Source organism: Rhipicephalus microplus, unplaced genomic scaffold (genome assembly GCF_043290135.1).
Source record: "Rhipicephalus microplus isolate Deutch F79 unplaced genomic scaffold, USDA_Rmic scaffold_90, whole genome shotgun sequence".
Taxonomy (NCBI): domain Eukaryota; kingdom Metazoa; phylum Arthropoda; class Arachnida; order Ixodida; family Ixodidae; genus Rhipicephalus; species Rhipicephalus microplus.
Window position 1 is genome coordinate 1071259 of NW_027464662.1, and position 22358 is coordinate 1093616.

General features: G+C 47.2%; 1 protein-coding gene across 4 annotated transcripts in view; it reads right to left on the bottom strand.

The window, feature by feature from the left end:
• The window catches only part of LOC142761644 (tyrosine-protein phosphatase non-receptor type 11-like), a 156173-nt gene that overhangs the window by 124924 nt on the left and 8891 nt on the right, over positions 1-22358 (bottom strand). For all 4 annotated transcript variants that reach the window (XM_075885218.1, XM_037433921.2, XM_075885220.1 and 1 more), the window contains exons 2-4: positions 20942-21073; positions 19876-20070; positions 16398-16560 (exon numbers count right to left, since the gene is read on the bottom strand). In XM_075885218.1, the coding sequence (XP_075741333.1) occupies positions 16398-16560; positions 19876-20070; positions 20942-21073 (490 nt within the window). The remainder of the gene's footprint in view (positions 1-16397; positions 16561-19875; positions 20071-20941; positions 21074-22358) is intronic.

Below are 22358 nucleotides of genomic sequence, written 5' to 3' on the forward strand. Positions count from 1 at the left end.
TACCACCAAAACGATAGAAGCCAATACCCTTTACCAAATGCAAAGCTCGAACGCGCGAAAGAGGTAGCTTTTCCCATGCTACAAATGAGATCGTACCCATCACGGGGCCGACTCAGCTGTTACAACTCGGGCATAGATTCACAATGCCCAGACTGCTCAGAAGTGTACTGTTCACTTGAACACATGCTCTGGCAACGTCCTGTGTTACCTCGAGAACCTCTCAACAGTGAGTCTGACTGAAAGGAGGCACTCGGGAACCCCAGTCTCAGAAAGCAACAAAAGGCAGTCCAAAGGGCCCAAGAACTGGCGGAACGCCACCACGTTCCCGCTCCGACTCGGGCGTCGCCTACAGTAGCGGCTGCTAGAATGTCCCTTGTGGACAGCCTGGTGGCTTAAACTCCTCAGGACCATTTAATAAAGTTCTTGACTGACTATCCATCTTTATTATTTTTAGAGGACTTCAGGAACAGATCAGTTTAGTTTTCTTTGTGTTTACAATTAAGCAATTTTTTTCAACCTATAGCGTGGGGTTCAATTGCATTCTTAAGAGCATTAATCGCTTCTTCATAACGTATGTGACGCCTTAATAGCACCGTATCATCCGCCTACTGATAAACATTAGCTTTACAAATTCCTGAGGGAATCCATTCATAAATAAATTGAATAACAATGGTGACAGCAACAATCTTTGCAGCCCACCTACTGTAATATATTTTCTATAGCTTACTATTTCTATGCCTCCAGCGGCAGGGCCGCTGGAGGCATAGGCAAATTTTGAATGCAACTGTTAGATTGCACTGCCGTTAACTCTATGTTACGGCCTATTCCAGGCCACCAAAACAATGATCTCGCCTCTGTTTTCATTGCCAAGAGCCTTGGTGGGTCTCAAGCAGTAATTGTAACAAACGCTTCCAGGCTGCGACAGGTATGACGACCCGATGTCCCCAGTAGACTTCGTGTGCCAGAGATAGCTCCAACTGATGATCAGCAAAAGGAACTAAGGAAGGGTCGAACCGTCCTGCGCCTTTTGGTTATTCCGTGCAACACGTTGTGTTCTACATGAGCTAAGATTGAGTCATCGGCAGTTAGGTTCTTAAGCTCGCACGTTGTGACTGTCGCTTCATCTAGACTTAAAAAAAAATAAAAAAAAATAGGTACTCTTGAGGTACAGGTTCCGTAGTGGGATCTGTGCACTGCAGTGGCAGTCTGCTCAGCGCATCCGCATTCAGTAGTTGCCTTCCTAGAGCATATTGTAGCTTGTAGCGGTAACCTCACAGGTATACGGCCCACCATTGGATGCGAGCTGCGGCCATGGCAGGCGTCTGGCGGTCGGGTCGCAGCAGTCCCAGAAGTGGCTGGTGGTCGGTAACCAGGGCGAATTCTCGATCTAAGAGCTCATCCCAAAATTTAGTAACTCCAAAAACCAGTGCCAGTGCTTCTCGTTCTAATTGAGAATAATTCCTTTTCGCTTTTGTCAGAGTTCTTGACCGGAATCCGACTGGCCTGTTAGTGCCTCCAATTGTGTGAAAAAGCAATGGCGCCTATACGGCGAGCGGAGGCGTCGCATTCTAACTTGAGTTGTCTCGATGAAACAAAATGCACCAATACCTCAGCATCTTTAAGACATTGCTTTGCCTTGCGAAATGCAGATTCCTGAGACGACTTCCACTGCTATCGAATGTTTTTTCCGACAGTTGGTACTATGAAAACGTGTGTGACATGTTCGGCAAAAACTTAGAATAAAATGTTATCATTTCAAGAAACGAACGCAGCTCATTTAGGTTTTCGGGACTGCGCGCATTTACGATAGCCTCTACATTCTTCTCAGTTGGGTGAAGGCTGGCTTGATCAATAAGCTGCCCAAGATAAGTGACCGATGGCTGGCTAAACTTGCACTTATCGTACCTGAGCTTCACGCCGTGCTCTCTGAACCATTCCAACACATTTTGTAATCTCGCTCCGCAATCGCCCACTCTTTCAGAGGCCAGAACGTCCTCCAAGTAAGCCTGAACACTAGGTAGGCCAGACAGTATCGTGTCATTTTTTCTTTGAAAGATCGCTGGGACAAAAGAAATGCCGAAAGGAAAACTATTGTAATAGAACAGGCCTTTATGAGTATTAATAACTCAAAGCTTCCGAGAGCCCTCATCCAGAACCACCTGATTATATGCATCCAACAAGTCGAGAGTACAGAAAAACTGGCTTCCTCCTAATGAGGCAAAAATATCTTGAATTACCGGAAGCGGGTACTGCTCTGTGGCACAAGCAGGATTGAGAGTAGCTTTAAAGTCTCTACATATTCTGACCGAGCCATCTTTCTTCAGAACAGGCACAATAGGTGTCGCCCAATTAGAATGCATGACTGGTGATAATATACCTAGCGATGTTAACCGGTCCAGTTCTTGCAACACTTGCGTCACGCAAAGCCTATGGAATGAGTCTCGCCTTACAGAATTTGGGAACAGCGTCATCCTTCAGCAGGAGGCTGGCTGGGGTTCCCTTGATGAACCCCAAGGTTTCCGAAAAAACATCCTCATAGGTGTTGCGTAGGGCATTGACATTGGAGTTGTCCACGTGAACAGCCGTCGCCTCGCCTTCCTGTGCCACTCGCAGTACTGGGGCGCCAGCTTGTCCCAGAAGTTTGAGCAGGTCACGGCCACGCAAGCTTGGTCCAGGGAAATCTAGAACCACAAGAGAGCAGTCAACAGAAACGTCGTGGTATCTCACATGAAGTTGTAGCTCGCCCATCACCAGCAACCTTCTACTGTAGCAGGATAGCTTGACGTGTGAAGGCTTCAAGCTGGGCCAGCATTTGCGATGTTTCTCAAAAAGCTGTCATGATACGACACAAACTGGTGAACCTGTGTCATGCCTCCCAAACTAAACATTCGTCTTAGCGGCGGCTCAAGCGAATTCTTCCGCGCTGACGCTAACGTCCAGATTTGAGCACTATTGCTGGTGTCTTCTTCTGAAGTAGCCTCTTCTACGGCCAAAGCTTTCGCGTGAGGGACGTGTCGACGGGCGGCAACATCTTTACCAATGCGAATGCGACACGCTTTAGCCAGGTGCCCGCCTCCTTAAGCCGCAAGCATAGCATCGTGCATTCTTCCATCTGCAGCTATTGCTGTCATGCCCAGTACTGCCACACCTATAACACTCCAATCACTCTGAACTACCCATGCTTCATGGCGCTTAGCTTGTGACTCGCTTCCACTTTAAGAACAGGCGGTATGTCCACCGACATTTTCCTGGCGTCGTTTTCGGCAGTTTCAGCGGCCATCGCTATCAACTCAGCGTCCTCCAGAGTTAAATCTGTCTTGGCCAGAAGTTGCCTTGGCACAGCACTTGAACGTACGCCACAGACAATTTGGTCATGAAGTAGCCTGTTCAGAGAGCTTCCGAAATTGCAATTGTCTGCGATGCGTCGGATTGCGACGACAAAATCCTGAATGGATTCCCCCTCCTGTTGGCAACAATTGAAAAACTGGAAGCTTTCAGCGATTTCATTGGGCTTCGGGTTGTAGTGGTCATTTAACACCTTGGCTACGTCATCATACCTCAAGGTGTTGGGCTTTGCGGTTGTTATCCTTCCTAGCAGGATTTGTATCGTCAATGTGCTAAGTGGAGCTACCAGAAGTGCCATCTTCTTTGCACAATCCGAAATAGCATTCGTTTTTTAAAATACACCTCAACTTTGATGAGGTATGGCTTCCACTTATCTGTGGTATCGTCGAAGTTCGGAAGCGTGTAGGAGGCCATCGTTGTCAGCGGTAGGGCTGCCACTGAATGCTTAGCTTCAAGTTCCTGCTTGACGGCGTGTGTGCTTTCTTGGCTCGTCGTCACTGTTACATAGCGGCGTCAGTCTGATGCCGCTCTGAAGGAACAGAGACGTTGACGATTCTGTGTCAGCCGCGAACAACCCAAAAAACGTTTATAGCACGCATGTGTATAAGCAAAAGCGGAAAGGAAAAAGGTAAGAAAAAACACAATCAGAAGAAGCTTGGCGCATGAGCAATGACAGTTTGCGCATGATGCCGCAGCTTGATACTGCATTTACAACAACTACGAAAAATGCTTTCTGTATTTTTATTTTGACATATGTACTCGAACGTTCAAACTTTAAGTCACTGCCCACAAAATGTTTCGTAGACCATAGAATACTTTGACCCCACAGTTAACTGCATCCAATCAAATTGTGCAATCAATTGATATAATACTTTACAATTAAAAATCTCTATTTTTAGTTCATTGCTAATAGTTTTTCCTTCTGCATCCTCATCGCTCGGCATAGTCCACATAGGCGACAGGCCATTAAATAGTGGTCAGATAACTTTTGCCTAATCACGCAAGATTTAACGAATAATTTGGTGCTCGCAATGCTATATGTGTTCAATACAGGAAGACACAAGTCTGGTCTGTACACACTCTTTCAATGTCATGAAATTTATGGTCGAATATAAGCCCTATTTTGAAAAAAATGAAGGGTAATCAGATACAATGACTATGGTAGAGTTCAATATATTGATGTTTAGATCTTCTACGGTGCAAATTTGATTTGCATTTGCCTGACAGTCTGAACTTCATCTAGCTCACGCAATAATCGCGAGACACTATTTTTAGGAGGATGACAATGATGACTTTGGACGCCATCAAATCACAGTTCTTGGCCATTTATAAGACGCCAACGGTGTACAACCAGATTCTACAAAAATCAGCACCGTCAAAAACTTTCCTGTACCACGATCTGCGAAGGATGTATGCAGATTTATAGGACTATGTTCCTACTTCCAACGCTTCATGAAAAGTTTTGCGCATATGGCTTCAAACTAGAACATTTCCCAACCCAAAGCACCTAAATCGCATCTACCCCGAACTATACCCAGATGACTCGTGTAAACTATGTAGCATGAGACACACCACCCTGGAGCATATGTTATGGGAATGCACACAGATACAGGACGCCAATGCAGTCTCCCCAGAACAGCTTGGGGTGCGGTGGAGAGCTGCGCTGATCAGCTCAGATCGGACAGATCAAATATGGGCCATCCAGCGAGCACGGGAGGCGGCTGAGAGACAGGGTCTCTCCACCGCCCCTGGCGCGGCTTAGGCCCACGCCTCAATCCGCTGGTTAAATAAAGTTTGCTCACTCATAGCGAGACCGCTTACGCAGCTCCTCAAGAAAGGCGTCCCGATTTCATGGGGCTCCGAAGGGGCTTCTGCATCTTCGACCCTCATCGCTCTTCTCACTACTCCTCCGATTCTGGCACACTTCAACCCTGCTGCCCCTACGGAAATCCGTACAGATGCAAGTGGACATGGCATTGGTGCAGTGCTGGCTCAGACACAACATAGCCATGATTGCGTTATAGCATACGCCAGCCGCCTCCTATCCACACCTGAACGTAACTATTCGATCACAGAGCGTGAGTGCTTGGCTCTTGTATGGGCGGTAGCGAAATTCCGGCCTTATCTATACGGACGCCCATTTTCGGTAGTTACCGACCACCACACGCTCTGCTGGCTCAACTCTCTGAAAGATCCATCAAGCCGCCTTGGTCGCTGGACTGTGCGCCTGCAAGAGTTTTCATATTCAGTGGTCTACAAATCGGGCCGTCTACACCATGATGCCCATTGCCTCTCCCGCTACCCTATCGACGATCCTGAGGACACTGACGAGCCCACAGAGAACTCTATCTTGCCAGTGTCCGACTTCCTTAACATTAGGGAAGAACAGAAGCGCGATCCAGTGCTGCATGACATCATCAGTTGCATGGAATCCTGCTCAAATGATGCTTCCGTCCGCTACCTTGTCATTCAAAAAGGTGCGCTATACCGCCGCGATTTCCGGCCAGACGAGCCTGACCTTCTCATTGTTGTGCCTAAGCATTTGCGCCGCTGTGTTCTCACCGAACTTCACGACGCTTCCCCGGCAAGACACCTTGGCGTATCCCGCACGTGCGAGCGCGTCCGGCGCCGTTTCTTTTGGCCAGGCCTTGCTCGCTCGGTACGCCGATACGTCGCCACGTGCGGCCTATGCCAACGTCGTAAAACACCGTCACTGCTACCCGCTGGCCATCTTAAACCAATCGACATAACCGCGGAACCATTTTACCGTGTTGGGTTAGACCTGCTTGGTCCTTTTCCCACATCAACATTGGCAAATGAATGGATAGCCGTGACTACAGACTACGCTACTCGCTACGCTATTACGCGAGCTCTACCGACCAGCTGTGCAACCAACGTTGCTGACTTCTTGTTACGGGACGTTATATTTATTCACGGTGCTCCGAGACAACTCCTCCCAGACCGTGGCCGTACATTTCTATCCCAAGTCATCGCCGACATTCTGCGTTCTTGTTCCACGCAACACACACTAACAACAGCTTACCACCCTCAAACAAACGGCCTCACAGAACGATTTAACCGTACTCTAACAAATATGTGTTGCGGCGATGGCGTAGTGGTTAGAGCATCCGCCTCGCATGCAAGAGGTCCGTGGTTCAAATCCCGGTACCGCGCAGTTCCCAACCGGATTAAAAAAAAAAAAAAAATCCGCGTGTTGATGGAACTGCATTAAGATGCCTGGGGTGCGGCCTCACCGGCAAACACCGCCGAGAACGCACTCACTCACCAGAGAAGGATTGGCCACCCTGGTGCAGTATCTGGCCACTACCTCCCACATGCTTACGTCAAATAACTCACGGCCCTCAGTCCCCAGCAGCTGCGAAGCAACTGACCACGGCGGCGGTCAGATCTGCAACGCAGCAGAGGGTGCTAAGAATCTCTGGATCCGGACAGGCCGCCATTGGAACCTGAACTTGGCAACGTTTAACGCTAGAACCTTATCTAGTGAGGGAAGTCTAGCTGTACTATTCGAGGAGCTAGAGGGTGTTAAATGGGATATAATAGGGCTCAGTGAGGTTAGAAGGACAGATGAGGCCTATACGGTGCTACAGAATGGGCACGTCCTTTGCTACAGGGGCTTGGCAGACAGAAGAGAACTGGGAGTGGGGTTCCTAATTCACAGAAACATAGCTGGCAACATAGAGGAATACTATAGCATTAATGAAAGGGTGGTAGGTATCGTAATTAAACTGAATAAAAGATACAAGATGAAGGTAGTACAGGCTTACGCGCCTACATCCAGCCATGATGACGCTTCAGTTGAAAGCTTCTATGAAGACGTGGAATCGGCAATGAGTAAGGTAAAAACACAGTATACTATAGTGATGGGCGACTTTAATGCAAAGGTAGGGAAGAAGCAGGCTGGAGACCAGGCAGTAGGAGATTATGGCATCGGTACTAGAAACGCCAGAGGAGAGCTACTAGTAGAATTCGCAGAACGCAATAATTTACGGATTTTGAATACCTTCTACCGAAAACGAGAAAACCGCAAGTGGACATGGAGGAGCCCTAATGGCGAAAATAAGAACGAAATAGACTTTATAATGAGTGCACAACCTGGAATCGTGCAGGATGTGGAAGTGATTGGCAAGGTACGATGCAGTGACCATAGAATAGTACGGTCTCGAATTCGCCTAGACTTGAAGAAGGAACGACAGAAACTGATACGCAAGAAGCCAATCAATCAGCTAGCACTGAGAGGGAAAGTACAGGAATTCAGAGTGTCGCTGCAGAACAGGTACTCGGCTCTTAGTGAGGAAACGAACCTTAGCGTAGATACAATGAATGATAATCTAACGAGTATCATTACGGAGTGTGCAGTGGAAGTTGGAGGCAGGGTAGTTAGACAAGACACTGGCAAGCTTTCCCAGGAAACGAAGAACCTAATTAAGAAGCGTCAAATCATGAAAGTGTCAAGTACAACAGACAAAATAGAACTGGCAGAGCTTTCGAAGTTGATTAATAGACGTAAGGTATGCGATGTAAGAAGGTATAACATGGAGAGAATTGAACACGCTCTGAAAAACGGAGGAAGTGTCAAAGCATTGAAGAGGAAACTTGGGATAGGCAAAAGTCGGATGTATGCACTAAGGGACAAAGAAGGCAAAATAACTACCAATATGGATAGGATAGTTAAAATAGCAGAAGAGTTTTACAGAGATCTGTACAGTAGCCGTGACAACCACGGCCTTAATACTATAAGAACTAGCAGTAACCCAGATTACACCCCACCAGTAATGATAGAAGAAGTCAGGAAAGCTTTGGAGAGCATGCAAAGAGGCAAAGCTGCTGGTGAGGATCAGGTAACATCAGATCTGCTGAAAGATGGAGGACAGATTGTGTTAGAAAAACTAGCCACCCTGTTTACGAGGTGTCTCCTGACGGGAAGAGTACCAGAGTCTTGGAAGAACGCTAACATCATCTTAATACATAAGAAAGGAGATGACAAGGACTTGAAGAATTACAGGCCGATCAGCTTGCTCTCTGTAGTATACAAGCTATTTACAAAGGTAATTGCTAACAGAGTAAAGAAAACATTAGAATTCAATCAACCAAAGGAACAAGCAGGATTTCGAACAGGCTACTCAACAATTGACCACATTCATACTATCAATCAGGTAATAGAGAAATGCTCAGAGTATAACCAACCCCTATACATAGCCTTCATAGATTACGAGAAAGCGTTTGATTCAGTAGAAATATCAGCCGTCATGCAAACACTGCGGAATCAGGGCGTAGATGAAGTATATATAAACATTCTGGAAGAAATCTACAGGGGATCAACTGCTACCATAGTGCTTCATAAAGAAAGCAACAGAATACCAATCAAGAAGGGTGTAAGGCAGGGGGACACAATTTCCCCAATGCTATTTACCGCGTGCTTACAGGAGGTTTTCAGAAGCCTAGAATGGGAACAGTTAGGGATAAGAGTCAATGGAGAATACCTTAGTAACCTGCGCTTCGCCGATGACATTGCATTGCTGAGTAACTCGGGGGACGAATTGCAACTCATGATTACGGAGCTAGACAAGGAGAGCAGAAAGGTGGGTCTTAAAATTAATCTGCAGAAAACGAAAGTAATGTACAACAACCTCGGCAAGGAGCAGCGCTTCGAGATAGGTAATAGTGCACTTGAAGTTGTAAAAGACTATGTCTACTTAGGGCAGGTAATAACCGCAGAGCCGAACCACGAGACTGAAGTAACTAGAAGAATAAGAATGGGGTGGAGCACATTTGGCAAGCACTCTCAAATTATGACAGGTAGTTTGCCACTATCCCTCAAGAGGAAGGTATATAACAGCTGTATCTTGCCGGTACTTAGCTACGGAGCAGAAACCTGGAGACTTACAAAGAGGGTTCAGCTTAAATTGAGGACGACGCAGCGAGCAATGGAAAGAAAAATGGTAGGTGTAACCTTAAGAGACAAGAAGAGAGCAGAGTGGATTAGGGAACAAACGGGGGTTAAGGATATCATAGCTGAAATCAAGAAGAAGAAATGGACATGGGCAGGGCATGTAGCGCGTAGACAGGATAACCGCTGGTCATTAAGGGTAACTGACTGGATTCCCAGAGAAGGGAAGCGGGTTAGGGGGAGACAGAAGGTTAGGTGGGCAGATGAGATTAAGAAGTTTGCGGGTATAAATTGGCAGCAGCAAGCACAGGACCGGGTTAACTGGCGGAACATGGGAGAGGCCTTTGTCCTGCAGTGGACGTAGTCAGGCTGATGATGATGATGATGATGATGATGATGATGATGATGAACAAATATGCTCGCTATGTACGTGTCGCCCGACCACCGAGACTGGGACCTTGCCTTACCCTACGCAACATTCGCGTATAATTCATCCCGTCCCAACACAGCGGGCTTTCCACCGTTTTACTTATTGTACGGAAGAGAGCCGACTTTACATCTGGACACAGTCATCTCAGCTAACACCTCATCCCCCAGTGAGTATGCCCGCGACGCAATTGCGCGAGCCGATCGTGTCCGTCAGCTCGCTCGCGCTCGGCTGATGGCGTCGCAAACCAACCAATGCCGCCGGTACCATGAGGAACATAGAGATGTACAATTCACGCCCGGTACCCTCGTTTTACTCTGGTCCCCTAATCATCGGCTGGGCCTATCAGAAAAACTTTTGTCTCATTATACGGGACCCTACCGTATATTGCGTCAAGTAACACCTGTCACCCACGAGAGCAGCCCCATCAATCCATCATCATCTGCTGTGTGGTCCAGTGATATTGTACACGTATCACGGATCAAGCCCTACAAGAATGCGTCAGATAACGACCTTTAAAGCACCGGGACGGTGCCTCTGCCGCTGGGGGTCACGCTACGTGCCATTGCATGGAGACGAAGAAGAAGACAGGCGCGAGCTAATCTCTGTGGCTGGTGCTGCTCCCTTAACTGGCTGTGAATACATCTCTGACTAACCCTCCGAGTCGGTCTCCTTCTCGTAACGCATGGAACCACAGCTTGTTGTGCCTTTTGCCGAACCTAACAAAAAGGTTATCCCAGATCCAGCTGGTGATCCTGATTGCCTGGGAGGTCTGTTTGAGCAGCACCCAGACGTTGTGACATGCAACACCATTAGTGGCTCAGGACAGTGGCAGAGGTATTGAATGAGTTCAGGGACCGGTTGGGAAAGTACAAGACACTGTTCACAAAGTTGCCTGGTTTTACTACGCTCATTGAGCGCTGTATCGACACATCGACAGCACACCCGTGCACACAAAGCTGCGCCCAGTCAATCCAAAGAGACAACGCATAACGGATGCCTGTATGAACGAGATGCTGGAAGGAGATCTGATCAGGTGTAGCACAAGTACCTGGACAAGTGCACCAGTCCTGGTGGGAAAAAAAATTCAGAGGCTACCGTGTGGCTGTTTACTACAGATGCTTGAATTCCGGCACGAAGGTACCAGTGTACCCGATGCCTCGCACTGACTGGCTTTTGGAGCAACTAGGTAATGCCCAGTGGTTCACAAGCTTTGACCTATCCCAAAGGTTCTTCCAATCTCCACTACGAGAACAAAATGTTGAGAAGACTGCATTCATATGTCATAGGGGCACCTTTGAGTTCACAAGGATACCATTTGGTGTGGCGGGAGGCCCACCCACATTTCAAGCTTTGATGGACAAGGTTCTTTAGGGCATAAACCACGAATTTGCCATGGCATTCTTGGATGATGTCATGGTCTACTCTCCAACAATAGAAGATCACCTGGTACATGTCCGTGAAGTTCTCCAACGCATCGAGAATGCAGGACTCACAATTATTCCCACCAAAGTGCAACAGTGCACCCAATCCTTCACCTTCCTCGGTCATGTTGTTTCTCCAGGAGAGTCAATGCACCATTCATAGTTGAAACAGATGCCAGTAGTGTGGGTATAGCAGCAGTGCTGCTTCAACGCCCGGACGACATCTTGAAGCCAGTTTCATTCATCAGCAGAGGCTTGTCGGATTCGGAGCGTAATTACACAGTCCAGGAGTGGGAGTGTTTGGCTCTTGTATGGGCTGTGGAGAAACTTTGACCCTATTTGGAATTCACAGAATCTGAAGTCCACTGTGATCATGCGTCATTAGCCTGGATGTTCACCACTGAGCAGGCTTTTCCTCGTGTGGGCCGCTGAGTGCTACGCCTTCAAGTGTTTCAGGGCAAAATTAAGCACCGCCGTGGAAAGGCCAGCATTCCTGCTGATGCCCTAAGCCGTGCACCTGTTGAGCCAGACTCCAAGACAGCAGCTCAAAGACTGCCTGAGAGACTTTTGCCACTTAACTTGGTCCCTGACGAAGGCTCTGTCACCTTTGACACCTGCCCACTGACCACTACTGAGGACCTACGTGTTATAAACAATGCGGAAAAACTAGCAAAGAAACAACAACGTGATGCCCTTTTGTGTGACATAACGAAGACTATCCAGGGAGAATTTCTGCCGAAAGGCACTGCCCAAACTCGTCTCCTGGAGGACCTAGCATCCACATCCCATTGAGAGTCATCGGGACTTTCGGTACAATGCCGCGGCGACCGTACAGTAGCTTGGTTGCCTGCTCATCTTCGTTCCTTGGTCCTGCAGATGGCCCATGACCATCCAACAAGTGCCCATGCAGGATTCTTCAAGACATTGCGGCACATCAGGGAGAAGTTTGTGTGGTTGGGCATGAACAATGACATATCAAAGTATGTCTGCGGTTGCTCAGTCTGTCAAAGGACAAAAGCACAGCGTTGCGAACTCCAGGGTTTCATGGCAAGTCAATGGCCTGCTGCACCAATGGAAGAACTTAGTATTGACTTGATGGGGCCATTATTTACAGTATATACTTCTGTAAGGGCCGCCCTCGTATAAGGGCCGCACCCCCCACTTTGAAAGCGGAAATTTCGAAAAAAAAAAAAAAGTTCAAAAAGTACCGCCAGAAAAGTGTAGTTAGTTTATTTACAGCCAGATGACACTGCAAGCTTTTCCTCTTTTATTCTACTTCCGTCAATGCGCCGACCACGCAGTTTACCATTTTTCCTTCCTTCATGCTATTGACAGTGCGCCGCCTTATTTGCCTTGTGCGGCCTCTTTCTTGGCATCGTTCCTGGCAGCACGACTTCAGATCGGTGTCGTCAGAATCACTTTGTTGGTAGTAGTGAGCCCTGCAGAAGCCAGCGCACGTGACGAACGATGCGCCAGCATCTTAGATCATTCACTGCAGCATTTAAAACTGCAAGTGATTGACGATGCCGAGAAGCAAGGGAAGCGACAAGCTGGACGGAAGTACGACGTCGATGAGAAGCGTGTGCGTTACTGTCTGAAGCAAAAAGATGCCCTCGCTGCTACTAAGAGGTGCCGAAAGGCCTTTTGCGGGAAAAAGTGCAAGTACCCGCAACTCGAAAGTGAGCTCCCTAACTACGTCGTCGACACACGAAGGAATGGCTACGCCATATCGACCGACATGATACGCGTCAAAGCCCTCAACATAGCCCGCCACATGGAGATACCCCAGGCACAATTCAAGGCAAGTCGGGGCTGGACTACACGGTTTGTGAACCGTAACTATCTTTCTATTCGGCGCCGAACGATGATTTGCCAAAAACTGCCGCACGAGTACGAAGACTATGTTATAAAATTGCATCGTTTCGTGAATGCTCTCAGGAGGGAGCATAAGTACGACCTGTCCCAAATTGGTAATGCGGACCAGACACCTGTGTGGTTCGATGCATTGATTGATTCATATGTGGGGTTTAACGTCCCAAACCAACCATATGATTATGAGAGAGGCCGTAGTGGAGGGCTCCGGAAATTTCGACCACCTGAGGTTCTTTAACGTGCACCCAAATCTGAGCACACGGGCCTACAACAATTCCGCCTCCATCGGAAATGCAGCCGCCACAGCCGGGATTCGAACCCGTGACCTGCGGGTCAGCAGCCGAGTATTTTAGCCACTAGACCACCACGACGGGGTGTGGTTCGGTGCACCGGAAAGCACCACAGTAGATTCGAAAGGTGCGAAAAGTGTGTCTGTGCGCACGACCGGTGCAGAACGTCAGAGATGCACTGTGATGATGTGCATCACGGCAGACGGCAGGAAGCTTCCGCCGTGTGTCGTATTTAAAAGGAAGACTCTCCCAAATGGAAGTTCCCTCAGGGAATCGTCGTACGTGCTCAAGAGATGGGCTGGATGTCCGACGAACTGGTTGTTGACTGGATTAAGACAGTCTGGGCAAATAGACCTGGAGGGCTGTTACAACGGAAAGCCCTCCTTGTTTTGGACATTTTCAGGGGCCACTTGACTGACCGCGTCAAGAACCGACTTGCCACAACTCGTACGGACTAGGCCGTTATTCCTGGAGGCCTAACGAGTGTGCTGCAGCCGCTCGACGTACGCGTTAACCGTCTATTCAAAGTGGAATTTCGCCATTGTTACTCTGAATGAATGGCTGGAGGCGTCCATGAGAAGACCCCTACAGGACGGCTGAAGTGGGCAACACTCCAACAGGTGTGTGAATGGATTTTGAATGCGTGGCGTGCCATGTCAGTAGAAGTAGTTGCAAAAAGCTTCAAGGCAACAGGCATTTCGAACTGCATAAACGGCACCGAAGATGACCGTCTCTGGGAAGACGCGGGCGCCGAGGCGAGCTCCTCCGAGAACAAGGTCAGTGACAGCGAAATGGAATCTGAATAAAAACATTCCTGGCATGCATACCTGCCAAGTTCAAGGATTCTGAATCCGGGAGATTTTCACAAGGTGGTGGGGGGGGGGGGGGGGGGGGCATTAAAAAAACTAAGAACAAACAAACAAAAAACATCGCAAAAAACAAAAGGGGATGGGAGGGGGGTCTCAATCGCAAGCACCAACATCAGCGTTGCGGTCATATAGTGGCTAGGAGTGGCCAAACACACGAGGGTAAAGTTTTTCACTAAGGTGAGAGTCTCAAAGGATCAACAAAGCTAGCAGAATCTATTTCAGTTAAAATAACTCGCGTGTGCCTTGCTGGGACACACATGAACAGATGGGACGGCGCAGCTGGCTGCCGCACCAGCGCGGGTCAAAGCTTTGCCGCTGCTAGATTCTTTTGACAGGAAAACAGATCTGGCCCCTTTTTATTGTAATAGAAATTATATGGACAGTCCAGGCTGTTTTTTTTTGCTGTCGCCGCCGTCCTTCACCGTATGTGCATATGTATCTATATATATGAACACTCAAAGAATATGTGACTCTCTTGCACTCTGCTACTGTTGCATAAACAGTACAGACCTTTGGTGAGCTGTCATCGGCCTGATTCGAGTAAGGGCCGCACTTAGCAAAATTTTCAAAAAAAGAAAAAGTGCGGCCCTTATGCTGGTATATACGGTACTAGCCCTCAGGGCACAAGCACTTGCTAGTCATTGTTGACGAATTCACCAAATTCATTGAGCTCTTCCCTCTTCGTGCAGCAACAACACCGCAGGTAGCAAGCCGTGTGGAAGAATTCATCTGCAGACATAGGGTACCTATTGCTATTTCTAGCAATGACGAGAAATCCTTTGTTAGTAAGGCATGGAAGAGCTTCCCGAGGCGATGGAGCATCTCGGAGCGCCACACTGTACCTTACAGGCCAGCAGGACAAATGGTCGAACAGCATATTGGCACCCTGAAGCAGTGCCTTTGAGCGTACTGCAATGAGCACAAAAACTGAGACGAACACATTCCCGAGATTGCTTTTGCAATGAGAACTGCCGTAAGTGTTGCTACTGGGTACACCCCAGCCCTCCTTTGCTATGGCCGTGAACTACGAACCCTCTGGCAACCTACCGGAGAGAAGCAGGATGCCGAGCTGGCTGCATCAGCTTCTCATGCATTCGCAGCAGAACTTCAGTCCCATTTAGCGGAGATCATAAAGGCTGCACGGCAGCATCAGCAACATGCTTGGCATGCACAGAAGCAGCACTATCATCAGCGACGGCGAGCCACGACATTGGAGGAAGGCAACCTTGTCCTGCGTGAAACCCACATACTCAGTGACGTTGCAAGGGGCATCTCGTCAAAGCTCGCACCAAAGCGAAATGGACCATTCCGCATCTACAGACGTGTTAGTCCCAATACCTTCAAGCTCGCCCACCTGCAGACTAGAAAAGCTTGTGGAGAGGCTCATGCTGACCAACTCGCCAAATACTATCCCCCACGGTCGGCAGGGCAGGAGTTTCACGCTTCAAGTGGGGGACAGCTGTGAGGACATCCATCGGTATTGATGGGAGGGTATGCGGCGCCCCCTGGATGAGGTGGCAACAGCGGACATCAGTTCTGTGTGGGTAGTGTGTGAGCGGACGGTGTTGTGATAGAACGTAGGAGTTGCGAGGACTGGGGAGTGATGCCTAACGTACATGAAAACATAAAAAGAATCGCGAAAATTAAAACTGAAAATGCTCAACGTTCCCTTCCACTGACATCAACGGCTAGCTTCGCGTGTTCTTACAAAGACATACTGGACCATTCCTTTACAGATTACCTCACCACCCCTCTCCTTGAAGACACTGGAGAGTTGTCACTGCTTGCGCAGCCAGCAACTACGCGCTGACAGCAACTCTACAGACCAGGACATGGCAACTGCACTACACCACTGCACTTTTTCCACAAGGTCAGATTGCATGCGATGACCAAACGGGCCAAAAAAAGGCAAAACATACAAACAAATCAATGCCACTGCCCAGTGTCATGTAGCAAATTTTTAAAAAAATTATAGAAAGGGTGGCTTGCAGTTTTTAGCATTCAATAATATAGCCTAGCTGAGACCATATAAATATTAGGCGCTACATGCCATCACTGCCACATGATGACACGTCACTTCCCCTCACAAAAATATCTCAAAAGTGTTACCAAAATTAGGTTCGTAAATCGACTATTTACAGCACACAAAGTTTGGATCTAATGACGCAAATTGCCATTTGTAGACGACATTCACCCAATGTGCTATCAGTGTCTAAATCACCACATAGTCCAAAGAAGTTTTTCAAAAGTCAGACTTACCTGGCAGCGAACAATGAAGTGAGTCACCTTGTCTTCAGTCCGAACAGAAAGCACGTAGTCACCTGGCTTGCTTCGACTTTCCCGAACCAAAAAGCTGCCATTCTTGCCTTTCTCCAGAAGAAGCCTTTCTGCTTCTTTGGCCACGAGTGGGCCATGAAACCATCTGCAAAGCACAGCTATACTTTTTCCAAGCTGAGCACTGACATTTGTGGCACTGTTGATCCCTACAACGCAATACTGACATGCCAAATCAAGCTTAGCAACAGTTTCAAGTGCAACTCGTGCGCAATGAAGATTGGAAGTACAGTAGAATCTCAATGATACTTTTATGGTTGATGCAAATTTCAAGATGATACGAACTTTAAGGTTGTTTTAGATGGACTACATTGTATAAAATACGCTGTGATTCAATATCTTGATGGCAGCCGACAGATGGAGACAACGTAGTGGGATAATCATAAGATGAACAGGTGAAGTGCCTCAGACTGGCCGGTCGACGTTTTGAAAGGAGGACCTATCTTTTTCAAAGGCGCCGTGTCATCCTTGGCGTGTTAGTTTTAAAGGGGTCAGTGGAAACATATCTTGGTGGTGGCGCGTGTCTCTGTTGATGATCGCTGTCTGAAAAGCAAAATACTATAACGAGAAGAGTGCAGTCCTCGCTTCACTTCAAGTCAGGTGGTAGGCACTACCAGCAGTGCAGCAGCAGTGATTCGGCATGCCCTAATGTACCTCGCTTTTTCACTGCTGGCTGAATCCGTCCCTGCCACTGCGTCCGCTCGTGTCATTTCTGCTGGAGTTTGTAAAGGTGTAAAACTCTTTCATCTTAGAGCTTTGCATGCATAACTTGGACTCAGTACAAACTTGAATGCTCAGGAAATGGGCGAAATGAAAAAAAATTCTCATGCGGCGATGGTAGCGGCGGCATGTGAGGCAAAACGAATGTTTCGATTAGCACGGGCGTGGTTTTCCGGCTGCTCTGGTGTTTTCACTAAAATTTTCCAGTGTGAATTCTCCAGAACCGTTTTTTTTTTTTCGTGTCAACAACGCGCTGTCAAAACTGTCAAAACAGGCGACATAAATGGCGCCACCAGTTTCACCGCAAGGGCAAAGTTATGAATGCAATAGCAACAAGTTATGTTATACGAATTAAGGCTGCCAGCTAACTCTCTTGGATCCAATATCGCGTACCGTATTTTTTCGCACATAACCTGCCTTCGCATATAAGCCGCACCCTTGACTGTGAACTCCCCAGAAAAAAAAAAATCTTTGCGTATAACTTGCATGCTTAGCTTAAAAAACTGTTTTGGAAAGTCACAATTGCACAGCACATCACAATCTCGTTTACAAAAGAACTTTATTTCGAAGCGATCGCTGCAACATTGACGGCGTCGATTGCCGTTCCTTCAATCATCGCCCAACTCGCCGCTGTCGCTGCTGCCATTTGAGGCTTCGTCGCCGCTCTTGAAGATGCAATCGTCTTTAGTGCCATCCAAGCAATTGCTGATGGCGCACTTTTTGAAGCTCTTGCGCACCATGTCGGCCAGAAACACCGCTCACGATCCACTGGCACAGCAGCGCAATGTCTGATCTCCGCACGCGCTCTGTCGGTGTCAGGGCGTAACGGCCGCCGGCCATCCAATCGGCATACAGTTGCTTCACGCGCGCTTTGAACAGCTTATTGAGGCACACATTCAGTGGATATAGCATGGAAGTCAAGCCACCGAGTATGATCACAAGGTTGGTGCGGTGGTCAGTGAGGCGCGCTTTCACTGCGTCAGTGCAGTGGCCTCGAAACGAGTCCAACACCAGCATCGACTGCCGTGCCAACATGGGTCCGGCCTCTTCTCCCAAATCGTGCAAAGCCAGTCACAGACGAGGTCACCATTCATCCAAACATTATCTTCGTGTCACAAAACAATCCCTGGCAGCAGTAGATTGCTGGGTAGCGTTTTGCACTTGAAGATTACGTACACGCACAGTTTAGTACTGTCTGCTAACGCGCACAACATTACTGTGCGGCGTAGCTTGGTGTTTCCGCCTGTCAGTACACTTACAGATTTCGAGCTATTTTTCTGTAGAGTGGTGTCCATGGGCATCTCAAAGTACACTGGCGTTTGATCAGCATTTCCCACCTGGAAGATCAAGTAGTAGTGCTCCTTCCGCAGCCCGATGACATAACATTGATAGCTCAACAGCTTATCCTCGTAGGCATTGGGAGGCCGCTGGCACATAGTCATTCGCCACGGCATCGAAAATCTGTGCCTGGTCATGAATTGCTGGAGCCATCCACGGCTCGCATGAAACTTGTGTTAGATGTTTATCTTGCGGGCCAACCTCAGCGCTTTCATTTGCGCCATATACGTTGACACAGCATGGCCGTGACTCCTCCACTCCTCAATAAATTTGACAAGCTGCGTCTCAAGAAGGGGGTATGATCCAGTCTTTAAGCAGCGAAATGCTCGCTTCTCCTTGCGTGCATTTTCGAGAAAGGACTCATCAGCAACGTGCCTCCTAACAGCAGCTCTGTTGCCAATTTTTCTCGCAGCAGCTATAATTTTGAGTTTTTCTTTCGCAGTGAAAGATTGCCACAGAGACCCACTCTTGGTGCCTCACCAGACAAGGCTGACCAGAGGTCCAAACTGGCCACACCTGACTTGCAGAAAGACACTGTTAAATCACTGTTGTGACGCTGTTGACCAAATCAAACAAAGCACACAAAAAGTGAATAAACACGCTACGGAGAGGGTCTATCTATGGCTTGTGTTGGCTTTTATTGGCTTTGCCCCAGACGATGCCGATGGGGATGCGGACTGCACGGGAGGTATTGGGTATTGCATTGCCGTGAAGCCCGACCTCTGCTTCCGGATTATTCACAGATACCCCCCCCCCCCCTTTTTTCAGGCGATTTTTTTCAATTTTTGGTGCAGCTGATATGCGAGGAAATATGGTAACTCTACAAATTACTGGAGGGATTCTCTCCGTGCTGAGTCCGTGTTAAAAGCGCAGCTTACAAAAGGATTAACGAGTTACTCGCACTGATATCTGCCGAGATAGCAGGCGCACCAATGATTTTACACGATCACTACCTTACAATCCAAGTTCACAGAATGCTGCTCAAGCAATCGCAACCTTGATGCAACTGTAACTGTTTCGATGAAACTGAAAACACTTTGTTTAAGCCACGTTTTAAAGCACCTGGTGGCTAAATTCGGGTACTGCGGTGCAGTACAGCACTGATGAGAGAGTTCGTGCACTGGGGTGGTTAGGTGCAGGATGGTGCAAGTGGCACAGCCGATCCACTCAAGTGAGGCAAAAAAATGTGGGACTGCAATTTTGGTTGCGGATTGTGTCGATAAGTAGGCCTCACTCTTTCACAAGCTATGTTTTTGAAAACTTGTGCTTGATAAGGAATGCCTCTTATGCGGGATAGCAAGATGCCCTAGCACCATTTGTGATCAAAGGGTCATTTGTTGCTCACCTCTCAGTGGTGGGATCAGCACAGATGAGCGGGTACTTGAGTTCAATGATCTCCCCATTGCGCTCCTTGAGTTGGTCTTGGTTCTCCATGTAGTACTGAACCAATTCAGCCAAAGTGGCAAAGTTCTCACCCCCGTACAGGTCATAGTAGTCGCCCGTGTTGCGAATCTTGATGTGCGTCACCACACCATTCCTCCTGCGCAGATTCTTGCCTGCTCATTCACTGGAAAGCTACAATTGCGAATTTCTAGCTTTTTGAAACAATGAAAAAGTGCTCAATCTGCAAACCCACAATTGAAACCATTTTTTTAAAAATAAAAATCAGCTATGATGCCTGAATACTGTACATGACCTCTCTAGCAGAAGCAGACTTGTGGAAGCCAACAAAAGCCTTGCAAATAAACTTCCCCGTAAAACAGAGCATAAAAGTAATTAGATGCAGTATTCCTGAAATAACATCAGTTTTTGGTAGCATAGGTGAGCATCTAAGGAAAACATCAATTTTTGGAAGAACACAACCAGTATTCCTTGAAAACAATTTTTCTAGGTGTGAAAATGCTGCTGTGGAAGTACTGTTCCAGCGGCATTCAAGCCTCTCTCTTTCTGAAGCACCTCTCTCTTGAGACAATAAAAAAAGAGCATTTTACTCACTTTGCATACAATAAACTGCAACATTAACTGAGCACTTAATGTAACTGTCGTCTGTTGACGCATTTACCTTTGTGACGTGACATTACATGGCAGCAGCACTGCGCTTACACACACACGCAATATTTCACCTTCTCAACACCCAGGCTTGCTTTGCTTTGCTTTTTTTGAGTACTGATTATATGTGCACAAGGTCCCCACTGACTGTGAAAATTTAGCATTCATTTCTTTGCACAGGCCTTTGTAAAGAATGCTGAAAAATGGTGGATTGCAGTGAACGCAATAAAAGTGCACACCATGGTGGTCAATACGGTTTGGCTGTGGCACACCCCTCCCCCGGTTAAAAGCAGCATAAACAAAGTGCGAACAGTGCAAGCATGTGCATAGAAATACACCAGAGGATGTTTAAGATAACCAACCTGACGGACAATGTGAAGTCTCCTTTCTTGGACTTGCTGGGGCGCGCCAGGAAGCTCCCATCGCATCCTTGGTCCAACAGGATCTGTTCAGCTTCCAGACCGGAAAGGTTGGGATGAAACCATCGCCCATGGCTGCGCATCATCATTTATGGTTCCCTTAAGAGCTCTCTCGAGTATTACATGGGGGAAGGAAGCAAGGCCAGTTTGGAAAAAGATGGAGCTAGATTTTATTTCCAATGACATTATTTAACATCATTCATGTGAGGTCAAACTTAAAGGCACCCTGCAACACTTTTTGAGCATAGCCAGAAAACGCTGCCGATCGGTAGTAGAGGCTTCGGAGAACACGTGAGCCAAATGTTATAGCGCAGCACGCGGCCTGGAATGCACAATAAATGATCAAAGTCAGCTAAAAATTGCTTTCTCTTCCCTCGACAAATGACGGAAGACACTCAAAAATCAAGCTCTCCCCTTCAGAGTTTCCCTAGCTCCATTTTCTTCTTTCATTTTTTTAAGCAGTGGCTACCCGTCATCTCCGTGCCATTTCGCAACAAAGGAAGATATAGCCATTCTGTTTTCTGCACTTAGATAACAAGACATTGGTGAGTGCCAATGTCTTGTTGGTGAGTGCCAATGTTGGTGGTGAGTGTCTTGGTGGTGAGTGCCAAACATTGGTGAGTGTCAATGTTTCTGTACACATTACACAAATTTTTATAATAGGTTTTTTTTTTTTTTAAGTTGATAATAAGACAATATGCAAAGGACATTTCAAAAGGTATTTTTTGTGTGCTAACTTGGCTGTTAAAAAATAAACCAATAGCATTAAAGCATGAAATGGGCCCCTGTTAATTACCTTATGAAAAAGTTTGATGGTATTATGTCTAATAAATTAAATAATTTTGAGATGACAATAATAGCCTATGAAGTGTTGTACTCAGAAACTACATTACATAGCCAAAAACCGATTTCAGTTATCATATCAGCACTAGAAATGAAATCTGCATGCTAAATTTTATCACTTTATCTTCCTAAATAACAAAAATAGTTTTCATTGCCACGTCCCCCTTTGAAGCGGAACTCTGGCAATTTTTTTAAATCAACCAATTTCCATAAAACTTGGAATATGTGTTTTCGTCAATACCGTGGTGATAGGTGCCAAATTATACAACCATAAGTCATTCACTTTTTTAAGAAAACCAATTTTCCAAACTGGAGGCCAATTCTGTAATCACACTTGTAAATGCAGGCCACCCTGTGTATGTGACGCGAGTGCCAACTCTGTTTCATAACCCCCGCCTTTGACAGTAGAAGGATGCAATGAGCACTTTCTTCTACAAGGCAATGACAACGCAAGCACAGTTTAGTTTTGTCAGCTCTGTAAAGGATGTTAGTCATCGAGCCTTACACTAGGCAAGCA